This window comes from Macrobrachium nipponense, chromosome 2, assembly GCF_015104395.2.
Source record: "Macrobrachium nipponense isolate FS-2020 chromosome 2, ASM1510439v2, whole genome shotgun sequence".
NCBI lineage: Eukaryota > Metazoa > Arthropoda > Malacostraca > Decapoda > Palaemonidae > Macrobrachium > Macrobrachium nipponense.
This window is the reverse complement of record NC_087201.1, coordinates 90,586,623-90,610,038: the sequence shown is the minus strand read 5'-3', so window position 1 is coordinate 90,610,038 and position 23,416 is coordinate 90,586,623. Positions and strand designations below refer to the sequence as shown.

Genomic DNA, 23,416 nt, shown 5'->3' with positions numbered 1-23,416 from the left:
CTGTTCAATGCAAAGGCGTGAGTCTTTCTTGTCCTACATTGTTGCCAGCATACGGACCGCTTTTCACACACAACACAATTCCAGACAATTCCCTAGGCACGAACTGAAGTGGCCAGGTTCAGGCGGCCCTAAACGCAAAAGACTTGAGTTTAACGGGTACGTCATCCAGACGGGCCAGTACGTTCCCTTGGAGATCCTTCTGTTTACGCCTCAGCCTACGCCAAGCAAAGATGTTGACGGCGATAACCAATATGGCCGTCACGCTGAACACGGCTAGCAGAATGTAGTAGCGAAGATTTTCTCCACCTGCATAAGTCGATGACGCGTGGGTCGTCTCAGCCAGTTGCGTCAGACGATGAGCTACTCGCGCGTTGTATGGGAGAGGTAGTGACAAATTCATGCAATTATTAGTCAAAACGAGTTGCGACCAACCTTACATCAGTAAATTTGGACCATAGTCATTCACTTTGTTCTTTGATTCTGGTAGTCCACGTAATATAATGGATTTAAGGACTCATCATTTACTCTTTTCAAATTTCCCTATAGAAAAGTCCGGCAATAAGGCTCTCAGGCATTGGGAATAATGAATTAAATGTTGTGGGCGTAACTCAGTACAGTACAAGGTCGGTAAGCGCACGTTAGCCGATACCTTTGTCGTTGTACAAAACATTAATATGTATCCCGCAGTAATTATCGGATACCCGTCTATGGGCACTCAAAATATTATCTTAGCACCTGCACACGGCGTGTATATCAAAGGGAAATTCTATAGGTCTTCTAATACCCTAAAAATCTGTTTTAGATAATAAAGAGACAGACAGAGTTGTCACTTACATTACGGAACCAATCACCTGTCTCATGAACCAAGAAATAATACAGGCAACCCAACAGAACTCTCGCTCACCCGTAATATCAGCTTGCACGCAAACCCTCGAACCTAACGTAACTTCAAATACTATTAGTGCGTGTAAAAAGAACCTTGCCAGGATCTGAAACATTAATCCTTTCCGAAACTCTGAAAACACACGGATTATCCGTCACACAAGCCGTTTTATACAGTCGGCTCACAACAGCAATGTAATATCGAAGTCTGTAATCATTTGAATACCACTTTAGTAATCCACAAAATCAACATATCTTGGATGCCGAAGTTTATAAACATCGCATTCTTACCGTAGCTGAGATAAATCACGCTCAATCAGTCGCGGATGAAACCCTTTTGCAATCTATAAAGAACAAAATCAATAAAGATATTCAAGAAGAAGAAATTCAGCAGAAATTTTTTGAATCTATTAACTAAATATCATGATGTTTTTCCACTACGGATGGAACTTAGGAAAAACGGATGTCATAGAGCATCAATCAGGCTCAAGGACAAACACGAAGAAAGTAATCTATGTACCTTCGTACCGACTTCCTATGAAATTTCAGAATGAGATAACAGAGGAAGTAGGTAAAATGTTAAAGGAAGGAGTCATTAATGGGAAATCAAACAGCCCTTATAATTTTCCTTTTTCCAGTTAATAGTAGTAACCGAAAAAAGCTTCGAACTTGGCGGATATGCGTAGATTTTCGTCGTTTTAAAAGAAACGAAGAAACAATCCCTGGACAGATTCCCAGTACCATGTACCGATGATATCCTATCTTTACTAGGCCAGAATAAATATATTTCACCAGCCTAGACTACTAAAAGGATTTCATCAGATTCCGATGGAACAAGAAGTATCCCATACCATACGCCTTGCCTTCAGCACAGCCATGGGGACATTTGTTAATTTTTGCGTATGCCTTTTGGTTTACGTTGTGCTCCTATAACTTTTACTCGTATGATAAACGTCGTGTTTGGAGACTTGTTGGGAGATATCCTACATGCCTACATGGATGACTTAGTAATCTTTTCCAACACATTAGAAGAGATTTACGCAAATTGGAGTTAGTGTTACAAAGGTTAAGGCAGCATAATTTAAGGGTAAAGATAAGTAAGTGTGAATTTTTTAAAAACAGAACTAGTCTATCTAGGTTTCACGGTTTCTAGTGAAGGTCTTTAAAGTCGTCCACGATAAGGTGGCGGCTATCCGTAACTTTCCGATACCTACTAACGTCAAGGGAATACAGCAATTTTTAGGGTGTAGCGGGGATATTATAGGAGGTTCATTAGGAACTACTCCATCATAGCCGCTCCCCTAACCGATCTTATAAAAAAGGGCGTAGATTTTCGTATGGTCTGAAATTCATCAACAGGCGTTCGATAAATTGAAAGATGAACTGTGTAGTTCTCCTATCTTGAAATTTCCTGACTTCAATAAGGAATTTTCATAGCAACAGACGCCTCAGACCTAGGAGTAGGTGGGTGTATTGCTTCAACAATATGATAGGACAGTTTTTCCCTATAGCTTTTTATTCACGTAAACTGAGACCTCCGAAAGTAAATATGCAGTAATAGACAAGGAAGGGCTCGCTATTGTTAATCACTCGTGCACTTTAAATTCATAATTTACGGTTATCCCGTTAAGGTTCTCACTGATCATAAGCCCCTAACCGACTTCGTTTAAAGGCTTTAGTCACAGCCCCAAGCGAACTCGGTGGCACATGATCATTCAGGACTTTGGCCGCGAGGATCGGGCTTTATTTACCCTGGGAAAGCAAATATCATTGCTGGACGCATTATTCAACGCAACCCCTCTTCATCTTGTACCGAGCCATTAGCTGAATTAATAGATATCTCAACCTCCATGCCCGTTGTTTAAAACTATATCCGAACAGGAAGATCTGGGCTGGAGTGCTGAACTATTACAGACGGAACAAAGAAAAGATCCGCAAATAGAAAAAAATCATCATTGCGTTAAACGGAAAATCCGAAGGAAAAAGATACCTAAAGTATAAGCAACAGAATTCTATCCTACAGGAAAATCTCCTGTGTAGATCTGTGACGAGGAAAACCCGCAACACACCGCAGTTGAATAACAACCAGGTGGTGGTGCCTATCTCACTCATACCCACTGTCTTAAAGTGTTGCATGAAAATCCACTGCACGGACATCCGGGTTATACCCTAATGTCACAGAGAAAGCCCAAATCCTTATTTTATTGGCATACGATGCTTAGAGATATAAAAAGCACATAGCAAATTGTCGCACTTGTCAAGAATACAAAGGGCACACGAAGACACCTGTCAGCCTAGGGGCTTACCCCGTGCCAAATCAACCCTTTGAAAGAGTACATTTAGATTTATTAACAGGATTTTACGAGTCAGACAGAGGAAATAAGCACTCCTAGTAATTATAGACGCTTTGACTCGATATACAGAACTTATCGCGCTTAAAACAAAAACCGCGGTTGAGTGCGCTAGGAAGTTTTTAGTTACGTAGTTTGCGTACATTTGTAAACATGGAATTCCACAACATCATTATCTCAGACTCGGGCGGGGAGTTCAATAATCATTTCCTTAACTCCTTGTGCGAATTCCTTAGTATAAAGAAAGTCAATACCATGATCTATCACCCAGAGTCTAATGGGCTAGTGGAAAGGGCAAATCGTAAGGTTTTAAACATTTTAAGGTCACCTTAGGGGGGGCAGATCCCCAACTGGGACATTGCCATACCTGCGGTACTAAGCACACTTAATCACTCGTATCACGTGTCTATTAAAATGACACCGCACGAGGCACTGTACGGTATCCCGGCCCGAACGCCTTTTCACATCTTAAGCCTACAACTAATTTTATTATCAAATCCTCTAAAGGATGTTATGGATGCAAGCATAAGTCGATATAATAATAATTCGTAAGAATTTAGAAGAAGCACATATCCTAATGAAAAAAAAATCATGATAAAATAGCTAAGCCAACTAGAACATATGCCGTGGGCGATCAGGTATACATACAAGTATACGTGCGTAAAGGTTTAAATTATAAACTGACACCTAAGTTTGAAGGCCCGTTTAACATTTTAGAAAATTTAACGGCGGAATAGAGTTAGGGTTCAAATGTATCCAAACCCACTGATGTGAGAATAGTCCATTGGCACATATCAGAATCTAAAGAAAGGTAGATGGAGTGAGGGAAAAAATGGTTGTATTTATGAAACTTGTATAATAATTTATATATATATCTATAATCATATTGTATGTAAACCTATTCTTTTACGCGAGTTATACATCTGTTTACTCATTGCAGGTTTTCAAAAATGAATCTGTTATTGTTGGGAGTGATATTGTGTATTCAGACATCTTTGTTGTATGGAAGAGTGTTAGGGACTAAAGACATAGAATTTAATAACATGGCTCGATTATCGAGAGAATCGATGATGTATTCATCGTGTCAAGTAATATTGTTATCGAGTAGATATGCGCCATTTTCTTACCTGAAGATGACGTCCCTTAACTTAAAGAACATGACCTGATGAGGTTTGGTATTTCCCTTAAGGAAATGCATGAACGTAATTTTCATGCTAGCTCAGAGATTTTCACTAGCTCAAACGCTAAGCGTCGCAGAAATGTTGTCTTATGACATACAAAATAAAACGCCGAGGCAGAAGAACTCGCTCGTGATCTACTGATGTGGTCTGTGCGGCACAATACTGTTGAGCGTCGCAACCCGCTTATTCTAGCTGGACTAAACATCTTAGGATCAGTTGCGAATTTAGGCTTAGGAATCTCAAATCGCCTCAAGAATAAATAACAAAATAAAAGAATTGAGTTTTTGCAACACAAAACGGAACTGGCCTTATCAGAACTTCGCAGCCAGTTATCTTCGATCAATCAAATAATGAATATCGTTAATGAACATTCAAATAATATCGATCAGGTCATGGAAGTTCAACATTTGCTGGCTACTTTAGCTTACTATAGTTCGAAAATAGATCATATACAGGCTCCGTGTGAAATATCACATTTTTATTGAAAAGTCAAAAGATTACGTAGAAGCAATTACGTTAGCAACAAAGGGTGTGTTTATCGCCTCACCTCATGCCTATTAAAGATCTGACGTTAACTTTAGAAAACGGACGGGAGAAGCTAGGTTATATTCCTTTATTGGATGCCCATAAGTAAAGAATTCTATTATAGCCTAATATCAGTCAGCGTAGAAAATTATAGAATATGATCACGATTCCTTTTGATTCTTCCGATGCTTGGCAATCATACAAAATAGCACCGTTTCCTACTTTTATGACGAATAACTCAAATCCAGTAATATCCAATTTAACAGGGCATGTATGATTTCTTCTGATAATAAACATCATTTACAGTCATTAAAGACTTAGATAAACTCACCTCATGTTCAGAAGCCATGAATAATAAAATTTGTACAGCTGGACTCTTTTGAATTCTATCCTATATCAACGGATTCATGTGAGTTAGACATAGTGCTAAACGGCTCTCTCTCTCATACAAGCGAAGGTTGTCTGGGGAAACTTTATCCCTTTTACGGTAATACATTCAATTACAGGATGAATATGGGTCCTGGATCCGTTATGATAAGGCCGGATTCGACTACGTGGTATTTTGTTTTGTTTATCACACCCTGAAAATTCGCTGTGCCCTTGCGAGTTCTGGCTAGACGGCCCAGGAACAGGAGGTACCTGAAGCACGATTGTTTGTTTCTGCTGTTGTGCAGAATTTCCGTTTGGTTGTTTCTTCTTATAGTACTGAGGGACCCTTCTTTTTATTTGCACTAGCAACTGGTTGCGTGTTTGTAGCGTTTGGCTGTTGATTCCTCGAGTAGCAACGGTTATATGAATGAGTTGAACTATTGTGTATTGAACAAAACGCGTCCGACAGTCTGAAATCATGTGACCTGGTCGTTTACAGTTATAACAAACCATCCCTGCAACTTGATTATTATTATGTACCACATTTACTTGTTGTGGCTTGTTCTCATTTTTGCAAAAACTTGAATGAGCGAAGGATCTAGGTCGGTACATTTAGACATGTGTTTTTTGATTTGTTTATACACATCTAATTCCGTACTGTCGGCTGCAATTTTTTATCAAAACACCGTACTAACGCTTCAGGCAACATTACAGTGATAGACGTAAGGTAGATCAAACGGATAAAATTTTTCACTTGATGTTAGCACCCGCAACCCACCCGGAGTTACATAAACTATCCTGATATTCATTTAGCCGGTCGTCGGCAATTAGCGCCGCCCTCCCGCTCGACAACATTGAGCTGAGTCATGGAGGCTTGGTTAAGGATATTTCTCAATGCCAATACTACATCTAAAGCCTCTTCACCCCCATACACGGCACGTAATCTAATTTTGAACTCGTCCCATGTAAGCGCTTCTTGGAAAGAAACCCCCCTTAGATACGCACTTGCGTCGCCTTTAGCGAAGTCTACGAAGCTCTTGGCCTCCTGTAATTGTACTGCTGGGTCTGTGATGCTTTTTGCATTTAAATGAGCGTCTACAGATGAGATCCATGCCTCAACATTTTGAGGCAGGAACCCATTGACCCGACCTTGAAAAGGGACGATCGCTGACCTCGCGCTAACGAGAGTCACCACGTTGGGGTTGCCAGCCGGAGTGGTTGCCATTTCGGCTTTCACTTTTTTCTTATCACTTCTATTCCTTGCAATCCTATCAAAATCATCTATAAGAGTACACTCGACCACTACGTAAAACGCATAAGCAAGGTACTGTATAAGTGTGTTATAATAATAGGAAAATCCCCCAAAAGATACAAAAATACAGATAATATGATAAAATATTATACGGAGAATTCCTGCAAGAAATGGTTAATGACAACTAGAAAAGAAAAAAAATTAATCTGCGGGCGGAGAACCTCGTAGTTGAAGATAGGTTCTGTAATGAAGGAAGATTAATATGGCGAACAACTCACCCCCAGAATACTGGTACGATCGACTCTTGATGAACAACACTTCACTGAGGAAAAGACCTGAATAGATAAAAATGGTACTTAGCTCCAGATTATATTGCGAAGGATTGTTGACATGGGATGACGTCACAGTTCCTGTCCACGTCTCGCGTCGGAAGTCGTGATGACGTCACGGCCTTCTCTCGGTGCACGATGCGCGGTAGAGTCCAAGATTGATGACGTCACAGCCTCCGTCCTTGCACTACTGCGTATAGCTGTCCACTCTGCGTCCTTGCTCGTGAACGGGTGATGTTCCCTATGTTTTGTTTCTTCTTTCCGTTGATGTTCGATGCCGCCCTCGTCCGGTGTAGATACCTCGAAGATAAGTGATAACTGTTGCTCAAACGTCAGTGTTAAATGCTTGTATTCCTCTCGATGAAGGACATAGTTGCGTCTTCATAAAAACTGTTGCGTTGATTGAAGATCCCGTTTCCTCTGTTGTTCGTTTGATGTTGAAGGTGGAAGTTAGTTCTTGTAGACCTTCGGTCGGCTGATATGGGTCTTGTTAATTATGTTCTTCGTTTATCCCACCGCTGCCACCATTTTCTAATGGTCCTTATCGCTTGGCGATAGGGAACTTTTTGTTTTTTTCCTTACGGCTGTTATCCGTAAGTAATGTTTGGTTCCTCTCATCTCCCTTGGTATCTTAGTAGAGAGGTTCTTTCTTGTCTAGAGGAGATGATTCAAACAGGCTAGTTGCACAAAGTAACAACTTTATTCTGTAACTCCATACTAGGAGATGCAGCTCGGTCGGACGACCGATAGGTTGAGATTTGGCTTCGAACTGCCATTCTAAAGCATCGCGTCGATAGCGGAACATTAGCTATCTCAGCAATTCATCATATTACATACGTAGTTCGCCGGCTCGGAAGTTACAAGTTTCCGGCGTAGGTTAACAGTCAACCTCTTCCCATGGAAGTTGTTGTGCAAAGTTATCATAACATAAAAATGTTGACAAAGCTTTGAGCTAGAATCAGGCTACTGCAGACAACGCATAGCGTAAATCTAAGGTCTGCTTTGGTCACGAGAACCCTCCTAATGCCATGACCCCAGGTCACTGGTTTATATATATAATGAATTCTTACAAATGTGCATACCTAGATGGCTATGAGGATGATTGCAGAGATCTGTGTCCAAAAATATGCAAAAACCTAAAAGAAGGAAAAGGATGTAAGTTCAACAAAAAATGTAAATATATGCACCCTGTAGCCATGAATCTTAACCAAATAAATAATCAATCAAGTTATAAAATCCAAAATAAGAAAGAAACAAATAAAGAGAGGAATAAAGAATATCAGGTAATAGAAAAAAGCAAGTCATCAACGAGATATGCAGAGATGTCAGCAAAAAATTTTAAAGCCTCGGCTCCAAGATGCTACTCGAGATAATAACTGTATTTATTATGCTAGAGGATATTGCAGATACGGAGAAAATTGCAGATTCAGAGACAAAATGAATAATTATGATGAAGGAAGATCAAATATTATGGAAAAGTTGGATTTTTTAATGTCAGAATTTCTGGAAATGAAAAAAAGAACAACATACTAGAACAGGAAAGAGACATGGGAAAATCCTTACTATTACCCATATTAAACACATACCAGAACAGGAAAGAGACATGGGAAAATCCTTACTATTACCCATATTAAACGAAGGAGAAAACACGCAAACCATCATAGTGATGAATGCGCAGGGTTTAGTTACGAGTAACTCAAAAGGAAAAATAGAGTACGTACTTAGAAGAACTAACCCAAATTGAAAAGAAAATAGATATAATGAATATAAGTGAAACCTGGTATTCCCAAGAGACTGGGAATGATGATCAAATAAAAGGGTTCCAAACTTATAGATCAGATAGTAAAAATAGGAATCAAGGGGGAACCGCAATATATGGGAAAGACAAAATACAAGGAAAAATATATGAGAAATATAGTAACTCAGAATGTGAACTAATAGCGGTAGAATTTGAATCTGAAAAATTAATGAACATAGTACTATATTGACCTCCTAATACTAAAGAGTTTGACTTAATAATAGAAAAATTGGATGATATATGTAGAAATCACAAGGACTGGACCATTCTCCTATCTGGAGACTTCAACTTTCCTTTCGTAGACTGGAAAGAACAAATAGGAGATTGTAGTTGTACTTATACATATAAAAAAGAGAGTAATAGTAGTGCAGAAGATAAGAGGCAATTCCCCGAAAAGCTATTAGGATATGCTACTAGAATACAAACATTCAACAACAAATAAATCACCTGCCAACAAGAAAGGAAAATACTTTAGACCTAGTATTTGTGAACGAGATGAATTATGTTAAAGAAATAATAGTTTATAATGCGATTATTTCAGACCATAATGTCATAGAATTAACACTCCATTCCAAAGCAAGTGAAAACAGAGATAAGCAAGAAATGAAAAAGTGGGAAGGATATGGAAAATACAACTTCTACAGTAAAAATATAAAATGGTCAGAAATAAATGAAGAATTAAACAAAGATTGGGATAACATTTTCGTAAGTGATGACATAAGGGTAAATACGGAGATATTATATTATATAAAATATTAGAGAAAATAGTGGATAAATATATAACGAAGAAGAAAAGTAATCATCAGTCATGCATACCAAGAGACAGAAGGATCTTGTTCCAGAAAATCAGAAAGTGGAAAAAAGGTCTTGCAAAAGAAAAAAATGCATGGAAAGTTATAGAACTAAAAAGTGAGATAGAAAATGCAGAACAAAAGATTATACAATCAAAAGAAAATGAAAAACGGGACTTGGAAGAAAAAACCTTAATAAATATCAAGCAAAACTCCAAACTATTATACTCATACGCAAAAAATATGAATAAAAGAAGAATAGAAAGAGGCCCTCTAAGAATTGAAGGGAGATTAACGAATGAAAAAAAGGAAATTTGCAACATATTGGCAGAACGATATAAGAGAGAATTCACCCCTAGAATAGATAATGAAGATAATAATATAGAAGTAAGGGACAAAAATAGTGAATATGTACCCGACATAAATATTAATGAAGCTGATATTGTGCAGGCTATTAATGAAATTAAAAATGGAGCTGCAGCAGGGCCTGATGGAGTTCCTGCTATTTTGTTAAAGAAAGTAGTTCATTCTATCGCAAAGCCACTTGCAATATTATTAAGACAGAGTGTAGATACAGGCACGATTTATGATGAGCACAAATTAGCATATATTACCCCTACGTTCAAAAGTGTATCAAGACTAGAGGCAAGTAATTATAGGCCTGTGAGTCTAACATCACATATTATGAAAGTGTATGAAAGGGTAATGAAGAAAAATATTATGAAACATTTAATAAAAAATAATCTCTTTAATGTTGGACAACATGGTTTCGTACCCGGAAAAAGTACACAAACCCAACTGTTAGTACACCGTGAAAACATATACAAAAATATGAAAAGCGGAAATGAAACAGATGTGGTTTATCTAGACTTTGCAAAAGCTTTTGACAAGGTAGATCATAATATATTAGCTAAGAAAATTAGAAAACATATATAGTGGATAAAGTAGGTAAGATGGTTAAAAGAATATTACACAACAGAAAACAGATAGTTATTGCAAACGATGAGAAATCGGATGAAGCTAAGGTAATCTCCGGTGTGCCACAAGGTACGGTGTTAGCTGCATTACTGTTCGTTATTATGATTGCAGACATAGACAGTAATGTTATGGACTCGGTAGTGAGTAGTTTCGCCAATGACACAATAAGTAGAGAAATTACTTGTGATGAAGATAGGAACGCGCTACAAAGAGACCTTAACAAAGTATATGATTGGGCAGAGGTAAATAGGATGGTTTTTAACTCTGATAAATTTGAATCAATAAACTATGGAGACAGAGAAGGAAAGCTATATGCATATAGGGGACCTAATAATGAGACAATCACAAATAAGGAAGCAGTTAAAGACCTTGGTGTGATGATGAATAGGAACATGTTATGCAACGATCAAATAGCAATTCTATTGGCAAAAGGTAAAGCAAAAATGGGAATGTTGTTACGGCATTTCAAAACAAGAAAAGCTGAACACATGATTATGCTTTATAAAACATATGTTCGTAGTCCAATTGAATATTGCAATATGATATGGTACCCACACTATCAAAAGGATATTGCACAGATAGAGTGTACAAAGGTCCTTTACAGCTAGAATAGAAGAAGTTAAGGACCTTGACTACTGGGAAAGACCACAATCCTTAAAATTATATAGTCTAGAAAGGAGAAGAGAACGCTACATGATAATTCAGGCATGGAAACAGATAGAAGGAATAGCTGAAAACATCATGGAGCTAAAAATATCAGAAAGAGCAAGCAGAGGTAGATTAATAGTGCCCAAAACTATACCAGGAAAAATAAGGAAAGCACACAAGACATTAATCCACTACGCACCAGCATCGATAATGCAGCGTCTATTCAATGCGTTGCCAGCTCATCTGAGGAATATAACAGGAGTGAGTGTAGATGTGTTTAAGAATAAGCTCGACAAATATCTAAACTGCATCCCAGATCATCCAAGATTGGAAGATGCAAATATACCGGAAGATGTACTAGCAACTCTCTGGTAGACATTAGAGGTGCCTCATACTGAGGGACCTGGGGCAACCCGAACAACATGTAAGGTCTGTAAGGTAAGGTGAGACTCCCAGACCCAGTGGAGGAGGAAAGTCGACAGCCGCAGGAAGGTTAAGGAGAACCCCCACCGGTCAGGCGTCCCTTCGGCAGATCCTGAGGTGCGTTCCCAGGCTGCCTCGGACTGCATCAAGAAGGACATTCTACGCCAGTGCTTCTCTTCGTCTGCTTCGCCATCGCCGAAGCGTGGATGGAGCTCCCCAGAAGCTTCGCTCCCCTTGAAGAGAGCCTGGAAGGCGCCCTGCAGCTCCCTGGCATCCAGCCCGGAAGTCTTTCCAGAGGAGCCTTCTCTGGATGTGAAGAGGCCCAGGAGATCTCAAGATTGCTCTTCTCCTCGTTTGCCTCGCTCTACTTCTCCGGAAGAGGAGCCTGAGAAGTCTCCTTCTCGTACTCTCGCTGGGCTCCAGGCGCAGATTTTGGCCCTCGCTGACTCCTTGGCCGGTAGTTCTCATTGGAGGAAGGACGTTTCTCTCCCCATCAAGAAGTCCAGGCGCCCGTCTCTTGACTTACGCTCTCCTCTCCGTAGGCGCTCTCTCGCGAGAGGCGCTCCTCTCCTGGCAGGCTCCCTTCCTCGTCCAGGCGCCAGTCTGCTTGCAGGCGCTCTTCGGTTGACATCTGCTCTCCTCTGGACAGGCGCCAGTTGCCTTGCAGGCGCTCCTCTCCTGTCAGGCGCTCATCCCCGAGCGGTGCCATTCTCTGGACAGGCGCTCTTTTCAGGACAGGCGCCAGTCTCCTCGCAGGCTCTCCTCTCCCAGCAGGCGCTCTTCTCCTGGGAGGCGCTTTCCTCTTGTCAGGTGCCAAGAGCCTTGCAGGCGCCACTCTCCTAGTAGGCGCTCTTCGCCTGGCAGCCGCTCTCCTCTTGACAGGCGCCAAGAGCCTCGCAAGCGCTACTCCCCTAGTAGGCGCTCTTCGCCTGGCAGCCGCTCTCCTCTTGACAGGCGCCAAGAGCCTCGCAGGCGCTACTCCCCCTAGTAGGCGCTCTTCTCCCGGAAGCCGCTCGCCTCTTGACAAGATCCAAGAGCCTCGTTGGCGCCTTCTTCATGGGAGGCGGTCTTCTCCTGATAGGCGCTCTCCGTTGTGCAAGTTTTCTTCGACTTCTAAGCGTGTGTCTTCTCCCAGACTCCTCGTATCCAGCAGGCGCTCGTCTTCAACTGCATGTCGCTCTCCTGATGTATTTGCCTCTCCTGACAGGCGCCAGGCTTCTCGTAGGCGCCCCTTTCCTAGTAGGCGCCCTTCTTCTGACAGGACCGCCTCCTCTGCTAAGGACCCTCCTTGTTCTTTGGTGGAAGAGGACCAGGAAGGCTCGGACGTCGACTCTGCCAAGACTGCCTCGGTTTCGGCTTACAAGAAGCTGACCGCCTTGCTTCTCCAAGAGCTTGGAGATTCCCTCAGCCCTGCCGCTCCTCCATCTCCGCATTCTCTGTTTTCGACCTCCAGGACTATAAAGGGTTCCTTGTGCGTCAGAATGAAACCAACCTTATCGATGAAGAAGGCCCTGAGGGGATTTGGCTCGTGGCTTCTTTCCAAGGAAGAAGCAGGGAAGACAGTTTTTTCCTTCCCCCCTTCTAAGCTGATGGGACGTACAGGGTTCTGGAAAGGGTCCTCGAGAACACCCAGTTGGAATCTCGACGTGGTTCTTCAATTTTTGAGGTCTGGAAGATTTGAGCCTCCTCAGTCAGCTTCCTTTAGGGACCTAACCAAGAAGTCCCTTTTCCTCATGGCTTTGGCATCCGCCAAGAGGATGAGTGAACTTCAAGCCATAGAAGGAAGAGTTAGCTTCAAAGATTAGTCCGTGATTTGTTCCTTCCTTCCCTCATTCTTAGCTAAGAATGAAAACCCCTCTAATCCATGGCCCAGGAGTTTTGAGGTGCAAGGTTTGTCTGCTCTCATAGGGGAAGAGGCAGAAAGGGCTCTTTGCCCTGTTAGAAGCCTTAAGTATTATCTAAGAAGGAAGAAGCAACTTAAGGGCAATATGGACAACCTCTGGTGTTCTGGCATTCTTTTTGAGAAGCCTAGTTAAGGAAGCCCACGTAGCATGTGACGAGGACCAGTTCAAGCTCCTTAAGGTTAAGGCCCATGAAGTGAGGGCCATTGCCACTTCATTAGCCTTCAGCAAGAATATGTCAGTACAAAACCTTATGAAGGCGACTTATTGGAGATGTAACTCGGTCTTCGCGAGCCACTACTTGAGAGACAGACGTCAGGATCACTTATGATAAGTGCTTCGCCTTAGGACCCTATGTATCTGCGGATTCGGTGCTGGGGCAGGGAGCTGAAACGTATCCTTTTTAGTTTAGCTATTTTTTAATCCTGTTTGGGTTGTGTTTTTATGATTGTATGAAAGAGGATGCGGGTAGGCATCTCTTTCGTGTCTTAGATCTAACACGGGTTAGATTGGTTAGGTGGTCTGGATTGTTTTGGCTCCTTGTGATAGTAGTGGACAGGTTCTGTCATGTAAGCGGGCGAACCCCTTTGACAAGATCCTACTTGGATTCTGCCATGTAACTGGATGAGAAATCCCTTTGGTAGATCCGAAGAGTCTTTCAGCAACAGGTCACGCCCTCGCTGAAGCTCTTCAGGCAATGCAGACTCATAGACAGTATCCATGAAGTCTTCTGCCTAACCAGGTAAGAACCAAGGTTTTTATATCCTACAACATGTGTTGTTTCCCTTTTCTATATTGTTTAGCTGTCTCTTACCCTCCACCAAGGGTGCCAATCAGCTAAGTATATATCTGACAGGAAAGTTCATGTACTAAAATGATATTGTTATGATACAATAAAGTTTTGTATACATACTTACCTGGCAGATATATACGATTAATGGCCCGCCCAGCCTCCCCTCAGGAGACAGGTGGAAGAGAAAATCTGATTAGAAAACGGGATTGTTTCATACACCCGCCTCCCAGCGGCGGGAAGGGTAGACCACCTGACCTACCTGTCGCGTGTGCTGCGAGATTTGAAATTCTGTCGGGAACGTCGGAGACTATAGCTAAGTATATATCTGCCAGGTAAGTATGTACAGAACTTTATTGTATCATAACAATATCATTTTACATGTAAAATGTGGTTCAAGATAAGAAAAAATCAGGTTACGAAGGCCGCCTCGGAACAGATTAATTTCGTATCCTGAGGTGCTACTGTACCTCTTATTGGATATTGAAACACTTACTTCATGTTTAAGTGTATTGTGTAGATCTGAGTCTGAAGTATACTGTGCCATCTTTGAGTTTTTGTGTTACTTTTGCCTGACAGTTCTTGGATTTTTCTGTTTCAGGTAATGATATCTGGGAAAATTTAGAAATTATGTCTGATGATGAAACTAGTAAGTTCAAGAGAAGGAAGTCTGGAACAACCCTAACTAAGACTGAGGTTTGTGGATAGTATGTTATTACTTTGTGAAGTACGATACCTATTTGTACTCTAATACATTTTGTAAACCATGACTTTCATATGAGTAACTTAAAGAGTAATTACATAGCTATAAGTTTTTAACTATTGCAGCAGCTCAGAATTTGAAATTCATAGTAGCGTTCTTTTGTCTTGGTGTAGGTAACTAGCCCCACACACTTTCTGGGAATAATAGGTATACCACTGCTAAAGAGCCCAATTCATTTTTGCTGGTAATGACTGATCATCAGTTGTTTGAGCAGCTCTTGTTTGGTTTTTCACCGGATGTTTGTGCTTTTCGCTGTCCTTGGTGAAGTATTCCTTCTGTTCGGTAGCCCTTAGTTGGCACTGATAAGACTTGCACTGATAGTGACCTTATTAATATCTGACTCTAGTTTGAGTAGTACCTGGTATTGTAGCATTTGTGCAACACCAGACTGACTTCATTGAAATACGACTCTAACACTACATGTTGTCATTGCAGAGGGCAGATTTGTTCTTTTGATTTTAAATGTGACTAATGTAAAGATTGGGATCAGGGGAAATAAAAAATTTTTGAAGCTCACCTTTTCAGAGACAGGCAATGAAAGGTCTTGCGAGAGCCAAAGCTAGGGGTTACGCTAGCCAGGATTCCTCTCAGAAATTGGATATTGCTAATTCACTTGTGCCTTTTATGCCTATGACTTCTTTACTGGCCCTGTGACTGACTTTTCCAGCTACTCCGTTACCTGGCTCCCATTCCTCTGAACCCAGTGCCATCGCCAGCCTCAAAGCCAGGGTAGACCAGAAATTCAGTCTTTTGGTAAATATTGTAGCCCAAATTGGGGCTTCTGTTAATTAAGGTCCTTATGGACAAAATGAGTGTTAGTGGTGTTGATGCAATTGCAGTGTCTGTGGAGGGGGTGACTACTTTTCCCACTGATGCTCCTAGGCAAAGGTCCAAGTCAAATTTCCCTAAACCTGGGAGGAGGCAAACTGGGTGTCCAAGGTGGGTTGGGTGCAGTTTGCCCATGGGTAGTTGCTTCCTTAACCAAGCCTGTTGACCATAAATCCAAGGACTTGGCAGACAGCCACTGGAAAGGCTTCTATATGGATGTGCATGCATTGTCATACAGTGACTTGGACTCCAGTGTGGAAAAGAGGCATAATTGGTGCTTACTATATGTGCATCCTGGCCAGTGGAAAGGCATTTTTCTTCTGCCGAGTATGCTTCTCTGCTTCCCCGTTAGCAGTCCAAGGAACAAGAGTGCATTCCCCTTCCTTCATGCAGTTTCTGAGATGGTCTCAGTTGTGTTTCTGATGAGCCATCAGTGGTGGAGTGCTAAGACTCCCTTCTTTAGAACTCTTATCTTCTAGGAAGGGTGATCAGGTGGGCTGAACCCATATCTGGTTCAGGGTACTTGTACCTCCCTCCAAGTATAAGTCTATCCCATTGTTAAGAGTGAAAGGTTTGTTCCATGTATGAACAAATGAGAAATTTTTAATCAGTTTGTATTTTTCATAGCTAACAAACCTGAGGTCTTAACATTAACCCTATAACGTCGATTGGACGTATTAAACGTTGATGAAAATTGTCTGTCGGGTGCCGAACCGACGTATGGTACGTCGACGAAAAAAAGTTTTTTTTAAAAAAATTTGCGGAAAAATAGTTATAGGCCTACTAGGTGAAAACTTGAATCACGCCCCTTGGGGGATGCTGGGAGCTCACAGATCAAGGCTTTGTTTTGTTTACAATCGTTACCCAGGCGCGCATGCTCGAATTTCTTTCTTCTCGCACTAAAAAGCATCAGCGACACATCTCGGAAATGATTTCATCATTAACATAATTTTTGCACCATTTTATATTAGCCGTTACATGGAGTGTTATATATGAAAATGTGTGAGATTTCATGTAGAATACAACAAAAAACAACTCATGGTTGCAGCTTTTATCAGTTTTGAAATATTTTCATATAAATAACGATAAGTGCCAAAATTTCAACCTTCGGTCAACTTTGACTCAACCAAAATGGTCGAAAAACGCAATTGTTAGCTAAAACTCTTATATTCTAGTAATATTCAATCATTTACCTTCATTTTGCAACAAATTGGAAGTCTCTAGCACAATATTTTGATTTATGGTGAATTTATGAAAAAAACTTTTTTCCTTACGTCCGCACGGTAACTCTTCCGAAAAAATCAGAAATTTTTTCGTCCGATTGTCGTAATGTTTGCACCATTTTAAATTAGCCGTTACATAAAGTTTTATCTATGAAAATGTGTGCAATTTCATGTAGAATACAACTAAAAACAACCCATGGTTGTAGCTTTTATCAGTTTTGAAATATTTTCATATAAATAATGATAAGTGCCAAAATATCAACCTTCGATCACTGATACTTTTTAGTGCGAGAAAAAAGAAATTCGCGCTTGCGCGCCTGCGTAACGATTGTAAACAAAACAACGCCTTGATCCGTGAGCTCCCAGCATCCCCCAAGGCGCGTGATTCAAAAGTTTTTGCCTGGTAGGCCTATAAGTATTTTTCCGCAAATTTTTGAAAAAACTTTTATTATCAACGTACTATTCGTCCAATCGGCACCCGACAGACAATTTATGTCGACGTTTAATATGTCCAATTGGTGTTAAAGGGTTAATAAAGTGACTTGGGTCATCTCCAAACCACATATGATTTTCGCCTCTGACCTCCGGTTTTGTGATGCCAGGGTAATTTATCCTTAAAATAACCATTTTTCAAATTCTATCTCCTCCCTTATACATAATATTAAGACCTGCGATTACTACCTTACATAGACCTGATGTAGACCTCCAATCAAATGAAGAGTTTTTTTTATTTTTCTAAAAGTAATTTTTTTGCTAGATATAAGGAACAAAATTTAAGAAAAAAATGAAACAAAAATTGGAAAAAAGGCTTCATTTGATTGTTCTATAATGTATTTCTAAGTTATTTACCAAATTTCAATGCTATAGCTTCAAAACTAAGGGAGAAGATAGAGTTTGAAGGTCAGTAAGTATAGTTTTGAGACACGGGTGTTCAAAGTTTTTCTTTGTATTTTTACAAAGACAATGTTAATGAATTATGATTATTATGAATGTTATATTTCTTTTTGGGTATTGATAAACCAAAACTATGTTATTTATCATAATTTAATCATAAATGAGGATCCTGTGTTCATAGATCGTAGCCTGAGGCACTGTGTCAGGTGAGACAGGGAACTCCTTCCTACGCAGCTACTCTCTTTCCTTCACTAACTCGGCTTATTAGAGCAAATTGAATTTCATATTCCTTTTTGGGTATTAACCCTCTTACGCCGAAGCAGTAAAAAAAAAATTGTCTCCCGTGTGCCGGAGGTGTTTCAGAGTGAGCGCGGAAGCGGAAAAAATATTTTTTTCAAAAAATCACAGTGCGCTTAGTTTTCAAGATTAAGAGTTCATTTTTGGCTCCTTTTTTTGTCATTGGCTGAAGTTTAGTATGCAACCATCAGAAATGAAAAAAATTATCATTATCATATATAAATAATGCGATATATGATAGCGCAAAAACGAAATTTCATATATAATTGTATTCAAATTGCGCTGTACGCAAAACGGTTTTTAAAGTTACAGGTAACCAAGGTTTACCTTTTTTTTCGTTGTAATGTACACTAAATTGCGATTTCCATTTTTGGTATATAACACATTGTAAAACGATAAAAAGCAACACAGAGAAACTATTATCACAAAATAATGCATGAATTCGTAACGCACGGAGTAAAAACAAATATTTTTTTCAAAAATTCACAAATAAATCTAAATATTGTCCTAGAGGACTTCCAATTTCTTTCAAAATGAAGACAAATGATTGAATATTACTATACTGTAAGAGGATTAGCTTACAATTGCAGTTTTCGACCATATCTGACGAGTTAAAGTTGACCGAATGTTGAATTTTTTTATATATATATTTTTTATATGCAATTATTTCGGAAATAAGAAAAGCTACAACCTGCAAATATTTTTCGTTTTATTCTACATGAAATTGCTCACATTTTCATATATAAAACTCTATGAAATGCCTAATATGAAACGGAGCAAATATTCCGAGAATGGTATGTACGCATTTCGGAGATTTGTGGCGGAGAATCCGTGCGCGGAGGGAAGGAAAGATTTTTTTTTAAATTCACCATAAATCTAAATATTTTGCTAGAGACTTCGAATTTGTTTCAAGATGAAGATAAATGACTGAATATTACTAGAATGTAAGAGTTTTAGCTTACAATTGCGTTTTTCGAACCATTCGGTAGAGTCAAAGTTGAACCGAACGTGGTTTTTTTCTATTTATCATGATTTATATGCAAATATTTCAAAAATAAGAAAAGCTACAACCATTCCAATTATTTTTAGTTGTATTCTACATGAAATTGCGACATTTTCATATATAAAAAACTTTATGTAACGGCTAATTTAAAAATGGTGCAACATTACCACAATCGCACGTATGATTTTTTCGGAAGAGTTACCGCGCGGACGTAGAAAATGATATTTTTTTTTCATAAAATTCACCATAAATAAAAATATTGTGCTAGCGACTTCCAATTTGTTGCAAAATGAAGGTAAGTGCTTGAATAATACTAGAATATAAGCGTTTTAGCTTACAATTGCGTTTTTCGACCATTTTGGTAGTCAAAGTTGACCGAAGGTTGAAATTTTGGCAATTATCGTTATTTATATGAAAATACCTCAAAACTGATAAAAGCTACAACCATGGGTTGTTTTTAGTTGTATTGTGCATGAAATTGCGCACATTTCCATATATAAAACTTTATATAACGGCTAATTTTAAAATGGTGCAAACATTACCACAATCGCATGTATGATTTTTTTCGGAAGAGTTACCGCGCGGACGTAAGGAAAAAGTGTTTTCATAAATTCACCATAAATTGAAATATTGTGCTAGAGACTTCCAATTAGTTGCAAAATTAAGTTAAATGATTGAATATTACTAAAATATAAGAGTTTTAGCTTACAATTGCGTTTTTCGACCATTTCGGTAGAGTCAAAGTTGACCGAAGGTTGAAATTTTTGCACTTATCATTATTTATATGAAAATATCTCAAAACTGATAAAAGCTACAATCGTGAGTATTTTATTGTTGTATTCTACATAAAAATGCGCACATTTTCATATATAATACTTCATGTAACGGCTAATTTACAATGGTACAAAAATTATGTCAAAGTGACGAAATTATTTCCGAGATGTGTCACATATACTTTTTAGTGCGGCAAGAAAGAAATTCGCTCTTAAGCGCCTGCGTAACGATTGTAAACAAAACAACACCTTGATCCGTGGACTCCCAGCATCCCCCAAGGCGCATGATTCAAAAGTTTTAGGCTGGTAGGCCTATAAGTATTTTTCCGCGAATTTTAAAAAAAACTTTTGTAAGTCGACGTAAAATACGTCCAGTCGGCACACGGGAGACAAAAAATGTCGACGTAAAATACGTCCAGTCGGCGTAAGAGGGTTAATGAACTAAAACCTTGTTCTGTTCCGATACGTTATATAAACCGGAGGTCCTTTACATAAGGAATTACTATTCAGCACCATCTGGATTGGTCGTAAGATTTACTAACAAGGTAGTTAAGCAGTAACTGCTTGTCTGATGGTCGGGAATCCCGCCCGACTGGAGGTAAACATACCACTTTGCTTTCGACCGCTGTCGGGTGGAGATGTGTGCTCGCCTCTCTGCCTGCCTCTGTCGTGAAATTACCAAAGCTGATTACCTCATTTCAACCTGTTTGTGTTAGAATACTATAGTGTGGAAGTGAATGTAAGTACTCTGTATTTATTTTGTTTTCATTATTTTGTTGAAGTGCATCGCTGATAGACATGCAGTCCCATGAATTGGAGAAGGCCCCTCGCCCCCCATCCAACTGGAGAGTGTGCCCTGGAGTGGGAGGCCGTAAGTGTGGGGCTTTTAGGTCCAATGAGACCGTGGACCCTCAGCCCTTATGTTCGAGATGCCAAGGGCGTGAATGCTCTTGGTCTCTTACTTGTATTGTTTGTCTCTTGGTCGGAGGAGCAGTGGGAGTTGTATGAGAAGAGGAAGAAGCCGCGTAAGGCCTCCAAGATGTCGGAAAGCTCTCCCTTGACACCCTTGGTGACCGACAGGTCATCATTCATCTTTCCTTCCTCCTCGTCAACTATCGCCAATGGCTTTCTTCCCTTCGGGGGACGTGTCCCCCTCTGCCTCTTCGCTTGATTTGTCGAGTGCAGAGGAAGGAGGGGGACACCCCGACCTTGAGTTGTACTCGGGCTCTTCTGTCCGTTCAGGGTGGGATCCTTCCTCCCTCTGATTGAACAGGAACCCCCCCCTATTAACCTGACTCTTGCTTCTCCAGGTGTGTCTGCCTCTGCGGTTGGAGATCTCCAGCAGTTGTAGCGATCTTTGAGTCTTCCAGGTACTCGGAGTATCCAGGGGCTGGTTCATCACCTGGCTGCAGCCCCGGCCATTCATGGGGTGGCTATGAGGACAACCACAACTGTGTCAACACCAGGTTATGCTGCTCCACCGCATCAACACCAGGTTATGCTGCTCCACCGCACCTTGTGTACACCCAGCATGTGACTACGGTCACCCCTTCAGCCGCAGTACAAGCCCCGCTGCCGCACGTGCCCCAGAGGGAGATGGTACCTCCTCCACTTGGGTTTGCTGTCCTTGCCCCATCCCCTGACTTTGAGTGCCCGAAGAGCTCTCCCTTGTACCATCCTCCTGTATCTGTCGCCGTACCTGCAGCCTCCGTTCCTGCCCGTGGAAATGCTGCTGCCCCTGCAGGTCCCTCCGGACAGGAGGAGTTGGGTCGTGTTGCCACTGCAACTGCCCCAGTTCCATCATGGATGGAGGACCTGTCTGCTGTCTCGAAGAAGCTGGCGAAGAAGTCCAGGAAGGAGGGAGGTGTCGTCGTCTTCTGCTGCCTCTTCCCCTTTGACTTCCAAGGCCCCCCAGCCGAGGAAGAAGAAGGTGGCCTTGCACCCCCCCCCCCCCCCCCCCCCCCCCCCCCCCCCCCCCCCCCCCCCCCCCCCCCCCCACCCCCCCCCCCCCCCCCCCCCTCAAGAAGTCTCACTCTGAGACTTCTAAGGGTCTGTCCCACTCTGGCGGGACAGATGGGTTTTCTGCTGGTCCTCCCATTCCTCCGTTCCTCCGGGAACGGGGCCCGTCTGGTACCTCTGCTCCTGGCTCCAGAGGTTCTACCTCTGGACCTGGAACTGTCTCGGCTGCTCGCTCGCTTGCGTCACCGAGTGTACGATCACCTCAGGAACCAGACGTCTGAGCATACTCAACGTAAGGATCCAGGCACGGAATGGAAGGTTGGCAAGAGTCGCTCAGGTGACTCTCGCCAGACTGGCAATCGCTCTCGCAGCAATCCCCCAGTTCCCAAGGTTGACGTGACAGTCCCACCAGACTGTTCATGTGTTGAGGCTGGGAAGAGGTCCCCCCCGGTCACCAGGACCAGCCTCGGCTGTTTCTGGTACTGTGGCTCACACGACTAGTAGCAGCTCCCCTGATGCACGAGACTGACGCTACCGTCCTCGGTCTCCGCATAGAGACAGCTGGCCCAGACCTGCAGCTCAATCGCCACCGCGGGTTGGCGATTGCCTGCAGTCCTCCCAGCCTGCCGGCTCTGCTGGTAGGCAGGGCAGGAGCGTCAAGTCTTCCTCACCTGTTCCTTCAACCTCGGGCTACACTGGGAGGAGCAAGGTGAACAGGAGTGACTGCGAGGAGTGCACTCCTTATGGTCTGGCCACGAGAGCCTACGATCCTGGCTTGGTCCTTGGACCCAGCAGATTGTACGCTCAAGTGGTTGGAGGAGACCACGAGAGATCTGGCGAGGTTCTTCCTCCTGAAAGAAGAGTGTCTTGGGAGGTGATCAGCCTAGATGGATCTGATGGTCCATCGCCTCAGGACGCGATCACCCTCGAGATTTAGAGGTCCTTTGCAGTGGTCATTGCGCTGATTCGTCAGCGCAACGACCTTGGGGAAGGATTGGTGGTTACTCCCTCTGACTCTCCATCAAGGTTAGTTGTTCTGGGTGCCTAAGAAGGAACCCAGAGCGACGGTGGGACTAACCCCGGTCCACCTTGGCCGACGGTATGTTGGACCAAGTGAATGCTCTTGTTGTCGGACAGGAGGACTCACTCAGATCCAGCAGGTTGGACAAGCTGCTTCCCCCTCCTCTGCCTCGCCAGCGGCGTTTCTATGTGCCTTTGGTAGACTCGTTGCCGACCAAGCAGGTTGATCTGGAGATAGCTTGGCTAACTGTGGGAGTGCCTCTTCATTACCTGTTGTCTGAGAACCTCTGGTTCTCACTACAAGAGGCATCAGCCCTGGAATCTACTGCCATGGCAGCTTTCCAGGCCGTCTCCTGGCTGGATCTGTGGTCCCTCACAGTATCCAGAGTCGCAGCCTCCTTGGGACCTATCGTTCCCGAGGAAGACTCTGCGTTCGGG

At 41.8% G+C, this 23,416-nt stretch overlaps 1 protein-coding gene across 2 annotated transcripts in view; it reads left to right on the top strand.

Annotated features, from left to right (window-relative positions):
* LOC135220773 (protein arginine N-methyltransferase 9-like) overlaps positions 1 to 23,416 on the top strand; it is a 140,387-nt gene that overhangs the window by 38,882 nt on the left and 78,089 nt on the right. For both annotated transcript variants that reach the window (XM_064258242.1, XM_064258241.1), the window contains exon 2: positions 14,820 to 14,914. In XM_064258242.1, the coding sequence (XP_064114312.1) occupies positions 14,849 to 14,914 (66 nt within the window). In that variant the 5' untranslated portion in view covers positions 14,820 to 14,848. The remainder of the gene's footprint in view (positions 1 to 14,819; positions 14,915 to 23,416) is intronic.